Source organism: Vicugna pacos, chromosome X, assembly GCF_048564905.1.
Source record: "Vicugna pacos chromosome X, VicPac4, whole genome shotgun sequence".
In the NCBI taxonomy this organism is placed as follows: Eukaryota; Metazoa; Chordata; class Mammalia; order Artiodactyla; family Camelidae; genus Vicugna; species Vicugna pacos.
The window spans coordinates 48,112,807-48,135,380 of record NC_133023.1 but is presented as its reverse complement, the minus strand read 5'-3'; the positions used below and the strand labels follow the sequence as shown (position 1 = coordinate 48,135,380).

Here is a 22,574-nt window from a genome sequence, read left to right as displayed (position 1 = left end):
CTCCAGGGTCTGATTAAGAGACCAGATGGAGGTATTAAAAATTCTAAAATTTTCCAATAATAACAACCAAGGTAAAATGTCTAAGAATAGCCTAACAAAAGGATAGTAGGAACTAACAACAAAAATAATAAGAACTACTGAAAGATATAAAAGATGCTTTAATCACATGATTTTAGATTAAAAGATCATATCTCCAAAATATCAGAAGTTATAAAATTGATTTGGGATTTATTGTGAATAAAATCATATTAGTAATATAATAATTAATAAGATAATGAGAGTTTTACTAGTTCAAGAATAGCCAGATTAGAAAATAGGACAGGAAGTCCAGATATGGGCCCTGATATCAATAATAATTTAATATAAGAGATGGAAGGCATGACAAATCAGGGAGATAAATAAAAGATATTCAGTAAATGGAACACTTGTTAGCTACTTGGGGGGAAAAGAAAAGATTGAAATCATACAGTGAACCATATATTGTGATAAAGTCCAGAAACATTTAAAAAAGTTACACAATTAGAAAAAAACTAGAAATAAATATGGATGAATATACAACCTCTAGATGAACAGTAAGTTTCAGAGGAAAATATATAAAGATTTCCATGCATCGGAAGCATCCTAATTTTAAACGAAACACCAGAGGATGTTATTTGTTTCCAAATCTGACAAGGGGCTAATTCCTTCAATACATAGAGAGTTCAGATCACTTCAAAGGTAACATCAAAAAATCTCAGGAGCGTAGAAGGCAGAGAAGATGAACACACATTCACAAAGGAAAAAATAGATGTCACACTCCAATGGTAATTCAGTCAGTGCACATCAAAATGAAGTAGTTTTCCACCTCTTGAGTGACACAGTTCTGTTTATGAGGATGAAGTGCCAGTGATCACCAATCCCATGCCTAGGTTACTGGATATTTTTTGTGAAGTATGGTTGATTTACAATGCTGTGTTAATTTCTGGTGTACTCCTCAAGTCTTCTTAGATAGCAGTCTGGCAGTTCATATCAAGAGTCAAAAATATTCATAGGCTTTAATCCACTCATTCAGCTTTGAAAAACTTTTAATCAGGAAGTATTTCAAAAAGTCAGGGAAATGTCAGTATGGATGCAAGTCACAGACATAGTTTTCTATGTAGATATATATAAAATCTCAGCCAAAATATTCTTCCACCCTTCACATAGTAGAATATTATGCAGCCATGAAAAAGTGTGTCCATGAGAATATTTTATGACATGTCAAAGTGTTGTGCTTATGATAGGCTTGAGAATAAAATTAATATATAAAATGATTTGTAATATACAAACAATGCACAGTTCTGAAGGAATTATGTCTATAGGTAGAAGCATTTTTCTTATTTTAGTGTTTATTCATTTTCAGAGTTGGAGTCGTTTGATAGTAGGTGACAAAATCAATCTCCAATGTGTTTAAACAACAACCAAAGAATGGGGATGCATGGGATTTATTGGTTCCTGTAAATGAAAACCTCAGGTCTGAGGTCTGGCTTCAGTCAAGGAGAGATACTGTAGCCCAGATGATGTCAAGGGCTGGTTTTGTCGTGTCTTCATTCTGTGTCCAAAGATGTCTCAGCATGCTGCTTCTAGGCACTCAGCATCCCAGATCACACATCCATCCAAACCAAGAGAGGTCTCTTTTGCCAGCTTCCTCTCTTGATAGAGGAAGCTTATCATTCACATGGGCACCAGCACGTATCTCCTCACATAATAGTGGCTCTTCCTGGGTTATTTGCCAATTCACAAATCATGTGCGAGGCCAATAGAATGAGGGGTATTATTTGTCTTAAACCAATTGAGATCTACCTCTGGTGCTTCAGAAAGAGTGGGTCAATCGAGCTTAAATCACAGGGCTAAAAACAGAAGGCAGGTTATTTATCCTAAAGCAAATTCTGGGTCCTCTCCTAAGACTGGGGACAGATACAGGACAGCAGTTCTGTCCACTACTGAGTACTTTCAAATTTTCTTTAATGAGCAAATATTAAAGTTATGATCAGAAAAGATGATAAGTAAGAAGAAACTTGAGGAAGGAGAATGGAAAGCTTTCCTGTTTTGTAAGAAATACTGAACCCATTAAGTGCTTGGAAGAAAAATGGAAATGTGTCAAGTTTGTAAAAGTTCTGAAATGAATTAGAATTGATTTCACAGACCATGTAGGAGACAGTGCTATACAGTTAGTGTGTCTTTGGGCTCTTTGAGTATTTCAGTTCTTTCACTTAATAGATGCTTCATTTGGGGCAAATTGCATCATCTCCACATGGCTCTATTTCCTCATTTGTAAAAGAGATATAATATTACATTCCCCACAGAGTGATTGTGAGGATTTAGAAAAATAGATGTGTGCTGAAGCAATAGTAAGCATTTAAGGAATCTTAACTATTATGATTACTTAATACATAATTAAAAAATTATTATGCAGACTTTTTAAAAATGCATACTATTTAAATGGCCTATATGTGCTGTACAAGAGAGGAAGGCTTAATATACCTTCTATAATACATTTTTCTCAGCCTTAACTAATTTTCACATTTAATCACACACACACCAAAAAGTTATTCCTTCCACAAGCATGAAGCCTTAACTGTGAAGAAAAGGATGATGAAAGAGAGTAGAGGAGGAAATAAAATGCTTTCTCTACAAACTTATGGCTTAAAAACTAAGAAAAACACCTTTTTAAGACTTTGGTCACCATATTCATAGCTAATACTTAGGTAGAGTTTTTCACATGCCTGTGGTTAATGTTCTAATTGTTTTCACAATTAGTAAATCATTGACTCATCACAATAGTCCTATAAATTGCTATTATTATCCCCCCATTATATGGGTGAGGAGATTGAAGCCCCTAGAGGTTAAGAAATTTGCACAAGGCCCCACGGCTAGCATCAGAGATGGGATCCAGATCAGGAGTTTGGCTCCAGGAGAGGCTTGTAAACACTCCCTCTGCTCTCCCCTGCAGGTGCAAGCCAGCTTCCTGCTATTACTGTAAGTAACATGATGTGGTTCACTTAGTCTTGAAATTCACATTCTTTGTAGCTTTCTCTGGGGCAGCCATCAGGAGCAGCCAGGGACACTGAGTACATGCTTCTGGACTATGACCAAGAAGGTAGATGGAAGGAAAACAGTTTAAAAATGGGATCTTTAATGTGCATTCTTCAGTGGCCAGAAAATAACCTGCCTAGTGAGGAACTGAAACCCTATCAGCCACGTGAAAATTATGCTTCCGACACCCCCGTTGCCCTTGGGTCCACACAGTCAGAACTACAACGGATCAGGGACATAAATCTTGTGCAAATGCAGGGAGTAGGAGTACCTGCCATTTTAAGATCTCAAGGAGTATGAGAAGCATGTGAAGCTTTCATCAGCAGAGACCTGCTGTCACTTCCACTATTTCCCTCAGGGCATGTCCGCAGCTTCACTGGTCCTATTCAGAATGAAGACGACAGCTAGCACCTGCTGACCCCTGAATCAGTGATAGGTTCTCCCTTGGAAGGAAGCATATCCCCTTCATTGGTTACAACTAGTTCATAACCTAAGTACTTCTATAGATGTAGAAGGGATACTTTCATTGGTTCTGCAATCACAGACTTGTCTCCAAAAGAACATGCCACCAGTTACTCCATTTTCACCCATTTAAAGATATACTTAACAGGCTTCCTTCTTTAGTGCAGTTTTAGGTTTACAGAAATAGTCACAGAAATTGGAGTTCCCATATATTCCCTATGCCCTGCACACAGCTGCTCCTGCTGTCAGCATGTTACATTAGTGGATGCACTCATTCTTTTTGACATCCTTCATTCCTCCTCCCCTAAAGTTTAACATGCCTGATATTCACGTCTCTTGTGGCATTTACGCGCGATTTACATCACTTCTCACGTTTATGTGAGGTTTACAGCACATGCATGTTGTCTGTTTAAGCGTGGGGTGGGGCAAGTTTTCTGTGTAAAAATACGATCATTAGTGAGTCTCATGCTGCTGGGTTTTTGGGTTGTCAGGTCCTGTTGACCATTGCTTGAGTTATTGGGATCATTGTCTATGGACTTTCAGTGTTCATTGTATTTTCTGCAAAACTTCCCAAGAACCTGAATGGAAGAGACCCAATCCAGAAGTACCTGACTGTGCAGGTGGGCCACGCCCATCACTGCTTCCCTCATCAGTTTTATCATCATCGTGACCCTGAACGCCATACATGAGAAACCGGCAATCATGATGACGGACTCTGGTAAGCTCCTCCTGCAGCTGAGGTCATTTCTACACCAGTTTTAGAACCAGGTCAAAACAGAGACTGTGTCTCTTAGGCACTTCAATTCCAGTACATTACAGTCTTTAGAAAACTTCAAGTGTAAACGTATTTTCTCTAGCCTATGTGAGAAGTGAATTAGCTCCAGCTTTGCATTAGTGAAAGGGACAAAGGAAGCATTAGAATGTCCAAGCTCTGTGTAAACAGGTCAGTGCTTAATAATAATTTCAATTACATTAGATCATGTACCCTATTGTTGAAAGTAAATAGTCTCTGTATTGCAAATAAGTGGAAGATGGTCGTGGTTCCAGTGGCACACTTGCTTGTGTGTTACAGAGAGGACAAGTAATCACAGTGTTATATGTCTTCCCCCCATGCTTTTCTTGTTAGTGTAGCTCCATTCTCATCAGCTGTGGCTTCTTTAATAAATGTTTCTTCTCTCTGGCTTGTATCCCAGCCAGCGGCTTAGCGGCCCAAGTTAAGTGCTTCCCACACGCTGCATGTGGCTGGGTGGTTCTCCCAGTGGTCTGCTCAGTGGTCATCTTCTGAAAACACTAAGACCAATTCAAATTCAGAACTAGGAGGATGACCCGTTTTATGTTCCCCAAATGCTTCTAGCAAGTTGCCCCGTGCTTTGTTTGTTTTCTTCAATAGTCCTACCTTACTGCCGTTCAGGGAGACAAGAGAATATCAATTAGCAGGATGTATAGAAGTAGCTTTCTGTCAACTTACACCTGACAGAGGACAGTTCTTGCCCATTGGATACAGTTGTGCTTATAAATTTTAAGGAACGGGTGACTTTTTTTTTTTTGCCTTGTGGGATATTACGTTCATAATGGGATAAACTCTTACCACAGTGTGTACACTTGGAATTAGCATAGTAGCTATGTTAAGGAATTCAAAACAGCTTAAATGAAAACACTGAATTGTGTGTGTGTATATATATATATACACATATTTGGCATGTTAACTCATGTGTCCGTGGCTTTGATTAGGATCTAAAAGCCATTCACAGTTTTACAGACTATACTTTTCTTTATTCTAACTGCAGAGTTCCCAAGGACCAGACTGACTATGAGAACAACCTAGCCATGAAGGTGTTCTTGTTCCAGTTTGTCAACTACTTCTCCTCGTGTTTCTACATCACATTCTTTAAGGGCAGATTTGTGACTTATCCAGGAGATCTGGTGTATTGGCTGTGAAAATACAGAAATGAAGACATGTGAATACAGCTTTGTGTTCTGACAGTCGAAGCTGTTTCAGATTTTCTCTTAGTTTCCCAATGAAGAGTGTCTTTACTCTCTGTTCCTTAGATTTTTTTAGGCATAAAATAATGACTTTATTTCATGTTAGAGCTATCTAAAATTTAAATGAGATTTTCTTTCTAATATTCCAGTGTCACCCAGGTGGCTGTCTCCTTGAACTGATGACACAGCTGACAATAATCATGGGAGGACAGTCAATCTGGAATAACGTACAAGAGGTGTTACTTCCTTGAGGACTAAGTCATGTGATCTTTGTGTGAGAACAGCCCACCCATCCAAGTCATTTTCCTGCATGCCCATCTCTAGAACAGGGGAGACTCTCTGCTTATTAAAGCTCTCCAGATAAGATGATCCAGCCAAAAGTGTAAACGTACCTTCTGTTTAATAATTATGCTTAAATACCTTCTTTTTTAGGTTTAACTTAAATCCTCATGTGCTATAGTTTCTGCTTATTAGCCCATCACTGGGGACTGACTGATCAGAGCCCTTTGAGAGATGGCTCTTCTTGGGACCGTGAACTAAGTTTTCCCACAACTTCCTGCAACTTTCTCCTCCTTTTATACATGCATTTAAAAATCCATAACACGAATTTGTTGAGTGTCTAGTATGTGCTAGTCAGTGTATTAAATGTTGTACATATATGTGTGTGTGTGTGTGTGTGTGTGTACAATTTAATCACCCAAACAATCCTTATTCTTGTCTTCCTTTTGCAAATGAAGATCCTGTGGCTTAAAGAGGGTAAATGATTTGCCCAAGCTCTCATTGCCAATAAGAGACAACTGTGGGACTCGGATGTAAGACCCTATCTCACGGAATCCATGTTCTTCTAAGAACAGAGACTCTCTTGTGGTCTTAAGGCACAATGTTACATAATGTTTTAAGAAATACTTGTCTAAAATAATAACTACAGAGGTTTTGACTTACTGTTCTCTTCCTAAAAATGAGAAAAGCAGATGTTAGCAAAGGTCACACTGTCCTTTTGTTGTTCACATAAGCCCAATCCCATATCAAAGTGGACAGTCCAGTGTTATCTGCAATTTCTGAACATTTCAAGGAGCTTACTGTATTCGCTTTCTGTTGATGTTGCAACAAGTATCCCCAAACGTCATGGTAGTAGGAAGAAAAAAGAAAAAGTCCCCACTAAACAACACAAATTTAACCTTGTAGTGTTCTTGAACGCAGAAGCCTGCTGAAGTCAAAGTATTGGCACGGCTGTTTGTGAAGGCCTCAGGGGAACCTGTGTCTTTGACTTTTCTGGCTTCCAGAGGCCACCTGTGTCTCTTGGCCTGTGACCTCTTTTCTCTCTCTCAAGGTCAGCATGGTTGTGTGCCTCTGACTCTGATCCTGTGGTCACATCTCCTCTCCTCTCGCCCCTCTTCTGCCTCCCTCTTCCTCCCATAACGACCCTGGTGATTACACTGGGCTCACCTCTATAATCCAGCTCGTCTATCTTAGAGTCAGCTGGTTAGCAACCTTAAGTGCATCTGCAAACATAGGCCCCCTTTGCCAGGGAATCTGACCTCTTCCTATGTTCTGGGGATAAGGACATTGACATATTGGGGGGGAACGTTTTTCTGCCTACCACACTAATCTTTTTAAGATAATTTCTGGCTTTGCGTTTCTGTTCTCATGAAACTGTTATTCTCTCTTCTGTCTTGCCTTCCACACCAGCATTCTGCTCCTGCCCAACCTAACTGCAGAGCTCACCCCTCTCTGTGGTGTCCCCCAAAACCACTTACACAAGCAGGTCTTACTGTTGTTTGGAGCATGGAGGAGAAACTCAAACAACTTGAATTTTGAAATAAAAAACCTCCATCATTTTAAAGTCTTCCATGTTACTATAAAAAATTTTATTTTTTTAACTTCATTTTTTAATTTTTAAACTATTTTAAACTTTGTAATTTTTTTAAACTTTACTTTTTTTCTTATCATCCTTCATTGTAGGCTCCAGAAACCTGCTCTTCTGCCCACCGCATCCAAGTTCCCTTTCATTGTTTCTCCTCCCTTTCCTAACCTTCCTTCTCTCTCCCTTATTACCAAGTTTCTGTCCATTCTGTTTATAGGGCAGTTAAATTATTTTTTCTTTCTTTCTTTCTTTCTTTATTTCTTTCTGTTTTTGCAGAGTGAACACCTTTGGGTGTCAGTGCGTCCTGCCACATTTCTTCACAAGGGCTTCATCTTTCAGCTTCAGTGTGGATTACTGGGGTCTGTCCCTAAACAAAGGCATTTCCCTTGTCCCCCAGCTCACCACGCCCCTCAAGAAAAAGATTCTGATCTCCGCTGTGAAATGAATCTTTTTTTCCATCCTGTGCAGTAGACAACTCTTACCCTGAGCTCACATTCAGATATTTCCAGAGGAGTAAAAGTAGCTCGTGTGCAAATAATACTACTTTTCTCTGTGAAAAGAAATAGATCAGATAGAGGAAACACTTAACTCAGATTACGCAAAAGCATTTCCTGAAGGAAATAGGTTAAATATTTAACAGTAAATTTTGTTGAATCTGGTTATCAGTGAGCTACTTTTACCAATCAAGAAGGATATATTTCCTAAATTGGTACTGAGAAATTCATGTGGAATGAAACTTGCTCACATGAACTAGTTTAAAGTAAAGGATGCATTATAGTATCTGTGGTCTGTTTATACCTTCGCTTAAGTAAGCACATTGTTGTAGGTTCCAGTGAGCTGAACTTTGCCTCCATGTATTTCTACTATGGGCTAAAATATTTAGGGAATATATTTTGAATTATGTTCCCCTTGTTTGAAAACCAGGAATGCTGAATGGTAGCCAAGTTCGAGGGTGGCTTGTGTTTTCCTCAGTGCCTCTTCTCTTTGTATAAGGTGCCAGTTTCCTTCTTAATTTTCCATGTAAAATCCTAACATACCAAAGATCTAACAATTACTCGTGCTGCACCAAAACTATACCCATCCTCAAAAATACATAGGAAGGGAAAAGAAAACTTATCAAAGCTAGGGACTATTTTCATGCTATTTAAATATGTCTAAAGGAACATAATGAAATGAATTTCACCATATCTCACCTGCCTCCACCCCCCCAATCCCATGTGGGATTCTTGAGTAGGATTCTTGGAGCAGTGATGCCGTGATCCAGGCTCCCTCTGGGGTCCCCCCAGCACTTGATCGGCACGTGGTATAAAGTAGGTCTCAGTCCGAGCCAGCTGAGTGAGTGAGTGACTCACAGGCATCGAATGCGTAACATCAGTGAATTAACAGCATTCTCTGTAGGACTCAGAGAATAAGCTGAGTGCCCTGTGGCCTTCCCAACCTCACATACTATTTTGATGTTGGGGTCATTTCTGGGAATGTTATTCTGTACTTGACAAAAGGCTAGTAAAATTCCAGGGTTAAGCAACTTGCCCTAGGGAGATTTTATGATAAAATATTAAGAAAAATAGTTAAATGTCCAAAATGACACAGCATTGTCCTTTGGTGTTTAGATAATGTATGGCTGTAATTTTCTTACTTTATATGTTTTCTACATTTTCCACCGTGTGTATGCACTACTATATAATAAGAAAAAGCAAATGTTTAAAAGAGAAAATCTCTCTTCTCCGGATATGATTTGATTAGAGGGTGAGTCAGATACATTTAATAAGAGAATCTTAAATACATGTGTCCATAACTCACTCTTGAAATTCAGGAACAGGAAACTCAGGAATGAAATAGATTAAGAGAATCAAAGATACTTGTATTCAAGATTAGCAAGTAGGAGTGTCCTCAACAGAAATGGTTATAATCTATAATTCAGGGATTATATGTGATACTGAAGGTACAAAGACAACATGAAGTAGAAAATGCCACGTGGCAAGCACTGAGTAAAGGGCAATTTACTATGATTATGCCAATATGTTTGGTCAATTCCCAAGCAAATGATTGTGTAACCCCTGTTAGAGGGAGAAAGCTTCCAGCCTTGGCTGGAGAGGGGGAAGGATTCACTGTCTGTATTTTTCAAAATGTCTACAGGTGCTTCTCCTGTGCAAATTGATATCCCTGCACGAGAACCATAACCCAACAGAAAACCCAAAAGACCGAGGACAATGATGGGTAGACGACAGCCCAAACTTTTCTGCCACAGATGAGTGGTTCCACTGAGGAAGACTGAGCAAGAGGCTCAGATTCTTAGCTAAGGACAAGCATGTCGGGACTTCTAATACGACCTAATGCCATCGATGGGGGAGGGCAGTTCAGCACAAGAAGGGAGCGCCAGGTGAGTTAACATGGAAGTTTCATCCCGAATCCAAACCGTAATGGATTTGGGTCCCGGAGGGTTAAAGCCCTGCTTCCCTGGGGCATGGACCGGATTCCACAAGAGGCTGAGACAGGAAGTATGAGGCAGAGAAAAACTCCCCCAGGAGACTCCCGTGTCTGGGTGCCAGGAAGGGTGATGGACGAGCGTGGTCTCAGCGCCACCCGCACCGCAGGGGCCCGAGGGGCTGTGGAGCTGCGCGCTCCCGGCCGAACCTCAGACCTGACTGCAGCGCTCTGGGCTGCGGCCTGGGGAGCGGCTTCAGCAGCAGTCTGTCCCCGTCCTTCTCGTAGGTGCTGCAGTGACCCCCACCCCTGTGGCCACGGTGTTCCCAAGCCAAGGGTCTAAGTGACTTCAACCCTATTTACAGGTGGCCACAGCCGGTTAGCCTGTGCTGCTCAAAAGGAAGATCCCACATGGGGTTTTGATGTGTTAGGGGGGATTGTTAATACCTGGCCTGCTTTGAATCATTTCATCCAGACAGCAGCCTGGGCAGTGGAAGTTTCATCTCCCAGTTTTATTTCAACTTATTTGTTGAAAGTATAGTTGGTTTACAATATTGTGTTAATTCTTGGTGTACAGCATAGTGATTCACTTATATATATATATATATATATATTCCTTGTCATATACTTTTCCACTATAGGTTATTAAGTAATTGAATGTAGTTCCCTGTGCTATACAGTAGGATCTTGTTGTTTGAAACAAAAATTGCTAAACAAAGTAACAAAGTAAGCAGACTAAACCTAGCCATGTATATGACAGAGTTGAGTTTATCTCAGTATTTAAATGTGGTTTTGATCTCCAGGATCACTTTATCAACTTATCATAAGTAAAGGGCCTGTGGACCACTTCTCAGAAAAATGTTTTAAAATCATGAGATTTAGAGAATAAAGAAGGAAGATAATTATACTGAAAAGCAGATATCAAAATATAGAAATGGGCATTTGTGATACAGTAATATCTGAATTATTGGAAGAACGTGTTGAATAAGAGGATCCAGTGATGGGTCTACTAACCACAACATTCTGCCACAGCAGTGAGTGTCAATCATCTTCTGAGATCTGCAACAATTGCATTTTGAATGTAAATAAAGTAAAATAACAAATAAGTCATGAAGTGTGGATTCAGATTCAGGGGTATCTCGAGTCCATATCCCCACCACTTCCCCGAGCTCCCTGCTCTTCCCCTAATGTCATTGAAAGAAATGGGGAAAGTTTGTGAAGCGAAGGGCATGTTCCATTGCAAAGAAATCTCATAGCAAACCTGGGAGCATGGCCAGTGAAAAGTTAACGCTGAGACTAGAGTCAGTGGGAAACCAAGCAGGGGCAGCTCTTTACAAGTCACATCATACCCTCAGTGTGTGTACACGTGTGTGCATACAGACGTGTGGGCATGTATGATATATACACCTGCCTTCCGTGTGAAGCCGCCTCACTGTCCAAATTTGAAATCCATCCAGACGTGCAGTGCAGTCAGCCGGAGCTCAACCAGACGCTAAGTTGCCTGTTGTTGCTCTGTCTCTTCTGCTGAACTCCACGAGTACACCACACGCCAGCTGTTGCTTTCAGGGACAACAGCTCTGTAGGCTACAGGTCCATGCCTTGTTTCACTGCCAACTCCAATTTCCTTTGAGGACAAATTGCCATTTGAAAAAGGGGGAAGCATTCAGTTGGCCCACAAGCCTCTGAGTGAGGAAAAAACATAACCTTAGAGACAGCTCTGTGGGACAGCATCCAGGAGGGGCAGAGCACTGGGCTGAGAGTCGAGGCTGTGTTTCTTTCAAGCTCTGCACTGAATTTGAGGTGGCATGTCACTTCTTTGGTCCTTGATTTGTACAGCTTATATTAGGTTCTTGGACCTGTTCGATCCAACGTTAGAGTATCACTTTTCTGCTCGGTGACCCTCCATGGCTCCGCAATTCCTTCAGAGGGAAAAATGCCCACATCCTCACGGCAGCCTCTTAGGCTCCACCCCCAAAATCACCACTTATTTCCTATTCACTCTGGCCCACACCAGTCTCCATGCTGTGTGTCCAGTGTGAGGGACCTCCAGGCCTGTGATCACTGTTCCCTCTGCCCCTCCTCTGCCCACCCCTTTGCCTCCATCTTTACCTTATTCAAAGGTCACTGCCCCAGCCCCACTTCTCCCTACAGACATTCCTCGCCCTCCTTTATTTTCCTCTGCAGCACTTATCACCAGCTCAAAGACCCTGTATTACTTTCTTTTACTTATCTTCTCTGACGATTTTCAGACTGGAAAGGCCATGGTGGATAATAGCAGAGAAATGGGGGGAAAAAAGACAAATTAGGGAAGGTATCTTCTAAAAGCTAAAATGCCCACCTGAAAAGGAGGTAGGAGATAAAGTAGTAGTCGTTACAATTTTGGTAAGCCCAAGGTACGTGGTCAGGACTAGTTTTCACAATATTTCGGGGTACGGAGGCAGCAATAAAAAGAAATTTATCCTGAAAACAAGAAATTAAATTCTTTGGAAGATGATGTCTTCAGCTTGAAATGTCAGTAATACTTTTATGACCTTGGTCTGATAATATCCTGCCTTATAATTTGATCTGTTTGGCAGCTGGGTCATGAATCTAATGGTGCCACAGATTCAGGAGCAGAACAGACCACCCCACAATGGGAACAGGACAGCCATCTGTATCCCATGGGCAAACTGGGGTTATTTTATGAATACCCTGAAATGAGTCAGTCATCAGTGGAGATTTCTGTGCTGTCGGTTATACTAGAATATGCTTTGGGTCACAGAAGCATCGTTACCGAGCCAAACAATGACCTAGCATACCGAAACGGAGCCCGCTTTTCTCCGTTATATGCATTTATGCAGTCAGGCTTTCAAACAGGGTGCCTGTGTGTATCTTTGTCAATATTTATGTTGCACAAAGCTGAAGATTTACTGCCAAGGAATGAAATGGAATACTCATTCAGGTACGTCTCCACCATTGATTCTCAGATCCTTCTGATCATGTCGTCTAAGGATGAACTCAGAACCGTTACTAGATGTGACTCAGCTCGGGCTGTAGCCCGTGTGGCACAGCTGTTGGCTGATATCCTTCTAAACAGAGTCATGTGAGCCTGCCAGCCTGTGCAGAAAGCCCACAAGAGCATCCTGCCTCATGGTAGCAAGGTTCACAGGGTCACCCCTTCCACAACTCACACCTGCCTTTCGCATTGTTCCTATTTCTTCTGGCCGATGGTTTCTGCCTAGTTCCTTGAGTGACCTCGTGGAAAATCACTGGCTTGAATTCAGGATGAATTTGCTGATCTGGAGTATCGGTAGAACACAGATCCCCTAATTCTCCAATGTCTTTGTCCATTTCTGTACATTTGCTTGGGCTCTGTTTCTCTTTGATTGAACTTGGTTTTGAGCTCTCGGTTGCCTTTAAATGGTTGCATCTCAAAATAGATTTCCATAGGAAACGTCATCTTTTCTATTATGCATGGCACACTTTTATCTACTAGAAGGCTGATGATGTGCACGTTTTGTATCTGAGCCCTTTCAGCTCACCACTGCCTTGAATTAGTTTTTTTTTTTTCAAGCTTAGGAGACAGGAAAGGATTTTGGTCAATAGGATTTGCATTTATGCATGCGGGTTCATGTCTGCAAAGGCACCACTTTGTGCTTCCTGTTTATAAGTCTACAGATTGAGGGAGTTTTCTTTCTCCTAAATTGCATTCTATATATAAAATAATAGTTTTAAAAATATACAATATACATGGAAATGCATCTGGTTCCCTCGGTGAATGAAAGGTCATTTTGTGGCATCTTCAGTCAGCTATGCTTTGTGCCCTGGTGTCTGATTTGAGTTTCATCTTTGCTTTTGTTGTGTTTAGTGATCAGGTTCCATTAAGGGTGCAGCTGCTGTCCCTGGTGTAGAAATTATGTTCGTTTATTCTGCTTATTATCAAAAGGACTTTAAGCCAATATCTGTTATTCAAAAATGAGTCATAATTTTAAATATGTCTTACTGGGGCTATTATCAGCATTAATAATAACAACAACTTTCTGAGGGCAGCATATCATTTGGTATTTTAACACACACGAAAAAACCCTTGGAAAAAAGTTATTGTTCTAGTTAAGTCAAATAAAGGTCATTGAAAGGAAAAGTTGTATGCTTCTGGGAGAAATTGATAGGACTTTTATAACTTTATAGTCTCATTTAAATACCAATTAAATAATTCAGCCTAACTCTACCCTACATAACAGGATGGAGTAACAGCCATTCTAGAGAGATTTTTCAGATTTATTTGTTTTCCTATTATCTAAATAATCCCTAACGAATTAGAAAATTCAATCCATTTCTGAGAGTAGGCAGTGTGTTATTCTGTATTCAACACTGGAGTGAAACTTATTTTGTGTTCTTTTTGTTCATGGGAGATAGAATTTCCAAGTGCTTTTTGAATTATTTTTGTTCCTCTAAAATAAAGTGCCTTTGGTGGTGATCTCCTGACCTCAGTTTCCTCCTACCAGTTTTCCCCATGATCATTAATGACACCCCACCTGCCTTTTTAGTTGTGCCTCTTAGCTGCTGAAGGGGAACAGCTACTGACAGATGACCCTGGAGCCCTCCACCCGTGCTTCGTTAGGCCTCGCACCCAGCCACCAACCCTAGTCTCCTTCGCCTGAAGTACCTTTCTCTGCTTTTCTGCCTGGAAGGAGTCTTGCCAAGCCTTGGCAGGAAACCCTCCACTTTTTAGAGATTTTCTGCTCTCCTCTCTAGGCATGAATTAATTGCACTTGATTCTTGTCTTGATGGTGTGTGATCGTGTCCGTGCCCATTGTGCTCCCTGGCTGGACTGATCCTGTCGGAGGCAGTAGTCAGGCTCTTCATCTTCCTGTCCATGTCTGGAGCACCTCAGCCTGGACCCTGGTTCTCATACGTGTTTAAGTGACTTGAGCTTGGAGTTTCAACACACTCACATACAAGCGTTAGGTGAGTTGGCGGTAGCATTGCCCCCAAGGCCCCCACAAGCTTCTATATGGCATATGTTTTACTCTGAATGAAATTTCTCTTTTATTTGTTTGAGTGAATTCCCCACTGTCCTTTGAGATTATTAGAGTAACCCTGAGTTATTAACCACAATAGCTCTATCCCCACCAGCAAAAGATCCTGCTGTCTGAGAACTCAGACATGGGACATAAGAGAAATAATCTATCAGTCTTAAAATCTGGAAGCCATAAGATACCGTTTTGTACTTAGAGCACCCACAGCACAAACAGCAGTCTCTCAAGAATTTGGCGATGCCTTCCCAGAGGGCGGGTGCCGTAAGTGAAATGCAGTGAGTGATGAAGTGAGAGCTCTTTGTCTCTGGTATTGCCTTTTCCACCCTTGCTGTGCTAACTTGATCTTCCCTTCATATATTATGTTCTCCATTTAATTTACTGCAGTTAATATCAGTTGTTCTTCAATATCTCCTTGCACCCGCCCCCTCCATCCACTCTCTCTCCAGTCCTATCCCACCCACACCTCTCCTGCGCACTCCAGGACCAGGCCTGTCTCCCCCACACCCTCACCTCTGCTCTGTCTGCCCACCACCTGCACTGACATTTCCATAACTCCACAGAATGAACTTTCCAAAATGGCAGCTGAGTAACTGGGGGGGATTGTATACCTCTTATGTCTTTACCGATTCATTCGTTTATCTATCCAACAAACACTGAGCACCTGCTATGCCAAACACTGTATCAACTGCTGGGGAGACCAAGACAGGTAAGACTTGGTGTCTGCACTCCCCAAGCCAGGCGAGACTTGGCGAGTAGTTGATGGGTTGCTAAGCAGGTGAACACAAATTGGACTTCCTAGAGCTGGAAATATTTGAACTGAATTTTGAAAGGGGAAAGGAAGTTCACTCTCTAATGTGTGGTAGAGGGAGTGGACACTTCATGCTGAGAGGTAGAGACATATAAGAGTACACGGCATGAAGCGGCTTGGCCAGACTGAAGAACAACAAGTAGGGTTAGAACAAAGTATCCAAGGTGGGAATATCTGGTGCACAAGGCCTGTGTCACGAGGGGTCTTGTGTGCTTAGACTTGAATGTATCCTTAAAGAAACAGGGATATATTGGAATATATGTAAGCAAGGGAATTGCATAATGTTTATGTTGAAGAATATCTGGTTATACTGGCAGCAGAATGGAAGATACTATTTTTGGGGGGAGGCCCATATTTTGGGGGGAAAGGATATTTCAGGCACCACCCCAGGTAACCCAGACAACAAGTGGCACACGCCTGCAGAGAGGCCCTGGGCAGAGGGATAGTGACATGGGCGGCAGAAATGGTGACTGCTGCAGAGGTGAGCACAGGGCAGGGGCGGCGGACCACAAAGCTGCTGAGGTGACTTTCCAGTGACCCATCTGGAGAGCGGATCTGCAGGAGAGTGTAAGGGGAGAAGCTGGTTTCGAGGAGATGGTTCTGTGTGTGGCATTTGGAGTGCGAAGAGTCCATGGGACATCTGAGGGGTGATGTCCGTTGTTAAGCTGGATTCACCAGTCAGGAGCTCAGAGGGGCTGTGGGTGAGGCCGTGGGGGTGATTCAGTCCTGCCAAGTGGAGGATTGAAGACGAGGCCCTGGGGAAAAGGGCCATGAACAAGGCAAATGGGAGAAGAGAAATCCACCAAGTAAGAAGAATAGCAGAGCAGTTGGGAGAAAACTAGTTGAGGCAACACAGAGAAGGCTGTAACCTGGCTTAAGGGGGATTTGAACACTGACTAAAAGGAGCATAGTGAGAAAGGGGGCTGTGTGGGGCCAAAAAGCAAGAGCTAAAGCCCACCTTTAATTAACAAGACTGGGGAAAAGGAGGAGGAGGACTATACTTAGGTAGCCTTTAAAAACCAGATCTGTGTGTATCTGTGTGTGTGCATATGTGCACACACAGCTTTCTGCCTGGGCTTTTTAAATTTATTCAAGTAAAACAAAAGTTAAGGGGGGAAAACCTTCCACTGAGAGGAAAGTATTTGTCCACTGCAAAAGCTACCTGGTAATCAAATAAACAGGAGCTGAAAATGCCCACTGGTTTGAAACACGCAGCCACCGGCAGTGCAACTCCTGTCTCAGTGCCGCGGTGAGGGCCGTGGGGGATGCAGGGCTCTGAGCCCTGGGGGAGTCTTCAGCGCAGGTACTTCTCCAAGAAACTGGACTTTAAAGGGAAGAAGAAAGTGTAGAAAGTATCAGAGAGCAATACAGGACCATGAGAGAGGGTTGGGCGAGGGTTAGTTTTGTTTTACAGTGGGCGTTTCTGGCCTTGCGGCGTTGCTGGGGCTTTGGTCTTTTTGGTCTTTTTCCAAAAGCTTTTTAGAAAGTTCTTCTCGCATGAAAATCTGAACAGATTTAATCATGTTGGGTTATTTCTGGTGTTTTATTTTTTAATTAACAAATTATCTGGAATTTATTTTAATGTCATAAATGAGAACACTGTACCAGGACTTCCAATGATTTAGCTAAATACTGCAGTATTTGAATCTACTGATTTGAAGTGTCAGTTATATAATATTACTAAAATCTCATAAATATCCACGTCTATTCTTGAAATGTAATCTATTTCATTCATACTCTCAGTGCACTATTTCTATACTGTTTCCATGACCATAGATTAATACCTCCTAGAGTTGGTCCTATTTTATCCTTTTCCAGAATGTCCCTAATACTACAAATTCAGACATCCCTCCTCATTATTTTATTTGTATATATGGGTATATTTCTGGAAAAACTTCAGGATCACCATTCAGATTTTTTTCTTATATCCATTTGGGGTTATTAACTAAATTTGCATTCAGATACTAAATTTATTTTGGAGAAAAATTGTTCTATGTCCCACAAACATGAGTCTGCACACTGAAGAGAATGGTGCATTCAACTGTTCATTCAATCATCATTTGTTTTTCTTTTTTTAAGTCATTTATCAGAATCATCTTAATATTTTTCATTAATTTATTTCTGAATAGTATGTGCCTTTTTTGTCATTATAAATGATATCTTTTCTGGGTTTTGAGCTGGGTTGATTGCTAATAAACTCTTAATTTCTGGCTTCTCTTGAATAAGAATTAGATCTGACAGTGTGAGGCCCTATTTCCAATATGGTGACTGTGAGCAGTGCATTTCATTAGGATGTCCACTTGCCTAATTGCCAGTGGCTGTACACACTCCACACATTTCTGCTACTTACCTGCCCCCTGTAGGCAGATGAGTTCATGTAGGGTTAGGTGGGTTATGGACACAGATACTGACATCACTGCTGCCACGCTGCTGACTCTGTGGCGTCACTAACTCTGGTTCTTGCTTTCTGACTTCCCTGAATATGACAGCTCCTTTTGGGCTGTGTACCTGCTGCATCTTTCCAGCCCTGTCGGCTTTTCTACAACATACCCCGGCCTCTCAGGTCAGAAGCAAATGTCAGCTCCTCCTACCCATCCACCCCATCCACGGTCTTGCTGTTCCTGGCCAGAGTGGTCCCTACCCCTTGACTGAGCAGTAACACTAAAGGGACTATAAATTTGCCTCTCATCCACTGTCTTAGTTACATACCTGTGCTAGTTTACTTAAAAGGTCTGCCAGCTAGGAGGGGAGGGTCTAAAAGTCTTTTAGATCTCTGGCCTTATCATTTCTAACCGCTGCCCCACCCCATGGAACGGCTTACCACAGATCTCTGCTGCCCCATCTGTAGCAATGCCCTGTAAATTACAGACAGAGAGAAAAGAACTTCTAAGCCAGCACCATAACTCTGACTTCCTGTGACCACACAGACCATAGAAATATCAAGATAAAAATTCCTGAAGAAGGATATTTTGCTTATGAAGGCACTTTAATTGCATACATTTCTGTGACTTTTAATAACTTCATAGACTCTCTGAATGTGCTGCACTCAACCTCCCAGACTCAAGGGAGCTTGCTCATTTGCCTATTTTCAGTGTATTTCTTCCAACATTCTCTATGCATAGCTTTCCCAAAAGTACATTTCTTATTTCTATTTAAATTGTTAGATACATCCAAAACAGTCTTTTTTTTAAATTTTTTTCTTTTTTTCTTTTTTTTTACATTTTTTATTGATTCATAATCATTTTACAGTGTTGTGTCAAGTTCCAGTGTTCAGCACAATTTTTCAGTCATTCATGGACTTATACACACTCATTGTCACATTTTTTTCTCTGTGACTTATCATAACATTTTGTGTATATTTCCCTGTGCTATACAGTTTAATCTTGTTTATCTATTCTACAATTTTGAAATCCCAGTCTATCCCTTCCCACCCTCTACCCACCCCCCCCGGTAACCACAAGTCTGTATTCTCTGTCCATGAGTCTATTTCTGTCCTGTATTTATGCTTTGTTTTTGTTTGTTTTTCTTTTTTAGATTCCACATATGAGCGATCTCATATGGTATTTTTCTTTCTCTTTCTGGCTTACTTCACTTAGAATGACATTCTCTAGGAGCAACCATGTTGCTGCAAATGGCTTTATGTTGTCGGTTTTTATGGCTGAGTAGTATTCCATTGTATAAATATACCACATCTTCTTTATCCAGTCACCTGTTGATGGACATTTAGGTTGTTTCCATGTTTTGGCTATTGTAAATAGTGCTGCTATGAACATTGGGGTGCAGGTGTCATCCTGAAGTAGATTTCCTTCTGGGTACAAGCCCAGGAGTGGGATTCCTGGGTCATATGTTAAGTCTATTCCTAGTCATTTGAGGAATCTTCACACTGTTTTCCATAGTGGCTGCACCAAACTGCATTCCCACCAGCAGTGTAGGAGGGTTCCCCTTTCTCCACAGCCTCTCCAGCATTTGTCATTTTTGGATTTTTGAATGACGGCCATTCTGACTGGTGTGAGGTGATACCTCATTGTAGTTTTGATTTGCATTTCTCTGATAATTAGTGATATTGAGCATTTTTTCATGTGCTTTTTGATCATTTGTATGTCTTCCTTGGAGAATTGCTTGTTAAACAGTCTTCTTTTAATCCTCAATTACAAATCATCTTGCAAGATTGTATTATTTCAACACTGAGAGTGAATAATATGCTTCAAGATTCCCAAGTTTATTATCAGCAAATAACTATGGTTGGTTAAAGATTTTTAAGCATGTTATTCCTACTAAGGGTATATACGTGAAAGAAACAGGTTGTAATTAGTCTTCTTCCCAGAAATTTTATATTTGCCTTTTGTATGGATTCTTTCTCTGTTGAACATTAGTATTACCATGAATGTCTTTTCTCTTTGAGATTTAGTTCACCATTTGCCCCTCTCTCTTTACAGGAGTAAAGGAATTGATGTTGTCCTTCCATCCATCCACCACTTCATGTTGTGTGTCCATTCCTTCAACAGGTATTCAGTTTGGGTTCACCACCTGATTTGTGGCCTCTTTCCAGTGGCCCCTCTGTTGGCTCTGGAGAACAATATATTGGAAATCAGAGTGGGTACGTGGAAACTTGACGACCCAGTATAGACACATGGTGCCAGAAAAAGCCCAGGACATCGCAGCATGGCAGCCCCCCATGCAAGGAACAGCAATTCTGGCTGTGGTGGACCAATATGGGTAAAAATGCTTCATGGGGTGAAGACCTTGAAGAGTCCAAAAATGCATTGGCGTTGCTTCCTAAGGAATCCAGTGTTGGGTATTGTTTAATATGAGAGGGAGATGCTAACATTATCATCGTTATAGACAACATAGTTGTTGCAAATGTAATTGTTATAATTTTTCATATTTTTTAATAATTATTATTTGTGACTTGCAAGAGCTTTTACAGAGGCAGTTGTTAAGAAGCATGGCCATTATACTGTTGCTGAAGTGTTAATTCAGTAGAAGCATGGTAATAGTATTAATAAGTACTCACTCCTTTGATCCTCACATGACTATAAATGTTACCCAGCAGTGCTTGTATAATGGAGATAGAAATCTATCTGTTTAAGAGTTTGTAGAACCTAAAATAAGAGCAGTCATTCCACCGTATTTTACCATATATTCCAGACTATCAGTTTAAAGTAGGAACTACCTGATGAAGCCATATAAACCCTTTGTGCATCCCCAATCATTCATTACCTTCCTGGTCCCCTGGGGCAGAGGTTCTTCCAGAAGGTGACCCCTTCTCTCCTCCCCACCCCACTCTTGGCCTTTGCTACCCACTGTTGGTCATTAGCTAAGCATCCTCATGTCCTGCATGTGTCTGAGCTGTGAAGGAACAGAACTCAGCTGTTTACAAACTTTATTGACTATGACCAGCATGAACAGTCTCTCTCCTTCCCTGCCCACACCCCCACAGTGCAACAGGGGGCTCACAACCACAGCGATTCCATGCCAGCCCATCAGGGAACTTTCTTCCCTAGAAATATTCTTACAACCAGGGCTGTTTCCTCCCTTACTTCACTGCCAGTTTCACTCCCAGGTTACAGTCCCCAACAAAAGGCTATCTCAGTTTGAATTCCTTAATCAAGTCACATTGACCCTGAGTACCTGGCATTTTCCTGTGAGCACTCATAGAAACAGAACAGGGCCTGGCAGTGGCTGTGGGCCAGGTTCCTGGGTGAGGGGACTTGTTGGGCCCTTCAGGTTCTGGAGTCTGGCCCGAGCTTAGATCCCAGCATGGCATCTCCACATCTGCATGATTTTGGGCCAGGCTTCAACAGTTCAGAGCTTCATCTTATCACCTGCAAACAAAATAAATCCCTGCTGCATATTTTAAGACTGTTATTTACCACAAAGGGTGCTTAGGGAAGTCAGTGAGTCAATGCATGGAAGTCACACAACCTGGTCCTCAGGGAATGTCAGTTATCTATATTATGCACCATCGATAAAATTGGGGCTGCACAGACTTGGCCAGGTATCAAAGCTACAGGCACAAGAATTTGACAATGTGTCACTGTCTGGATCATAGTCACAATTTTACACAGTAGAACAAGCTACCTGGGACCACCCAGCTGTCAGCCCACCCGACTCCCCACCCCAAGAACCCTCAATTTATCTGATTTGCTTGCTACCCCTACTTTTTGGAGAAAGTTGGCAAATCACACACAGTCAATGTCTGCTAGGTTACGTCCATTCCCATTCACTCAAATTGCCCCATTTTCAGTATCCACTGTGCTGCAAAACATAGACTAATATTCAGAACATGACAGCAAGGCCTTTCCCGTTCCACAGTCAGAGAAGTGTGAATCTGTCATGTTTAATATGCCATATGACACTAAGCAAGGCAGGAAAACAGGCTCCTGTGCTTTAAGGAAATTTTTAGCAATGACGTTTGAAACTAAAAGTGTTTTTGTTTGACCTTCAGCTAACCAGAAAATTCAATTGACTCCTATTACCCATTACTCAGGTGTCCTGGTTTGATTGTTTTAGGCACTTTTTCCTCATCTCCCCAGCATGACTTTGCTCCAACAGCACAGATGGAGTGTCTCCAAGGCTGCTCCGTGTGCATGGGCGTGTGTATACACACATGTGCACCCACTGATCGGTGCCACTGATTCATATCCAGGAGTTGTTCTGTCTTGTAAATCAAGCATTGCTTTATTATATCCTAGAAATCATTGATTGAACTATAGACCATCCTCTTGCCCACATTAGGAAGTGACATCTTCCAAGACGCAGATCCTGTGTGCTTGTATATATGTATAAGTAAGAATTAAATATGTATGTCATCCCTTCACATGTTTAATTTGTGCCTTCCCAATTGAATGTGCACAGTAAAGGCTAACTTCCCATAACAGGAGTACTTTTTGGAAGAAAGAAGAAAAGAATTAGCCACCAGGGAGAAGACAGGACATCAAGCAGGAGTTTGGTATAAAAT

The 22,574-nt window shown here is 41.4% G+C and overlaps 1 protein-coding gene across 1 annotated transcript in view; it reads left to right on the top strand.

Moving 5' to 3' along the window:
- The window catches only part of LOC140691962 (uncharacterized), a 64,339-nt gene extending 42,890 nt beyond the window's left edge, over nt 1-21,449 (top strand). The window contains exons 6-10 of the mRNA XM_072956537.1: nt 2,972-2,997; nt 4,092-4,234; nt 5,649-5,887; nt 9,500-9,743; nt 20,119-21,449. Coding sequence (XP_072812638.1) covers nt 2,972-2,997; nt 4,092-4,205 — 140 coding nt within the window. The 3' untranslated portion in view covers nt 4,206-4,234; nt 5,649-5,887; nt 9,500-9,743; nt 20,119-21,449. The remainder of the gene's footprint in view (nt 1-2,971; nt 2,998-4,091; nt 4,235-5,648; nt 5,888-9,499; nt 9,744-20,118) is intronic.
- The last annotated feature ends 1,125 nt before the right edge of the window (nt 21,450-22,574 follow it).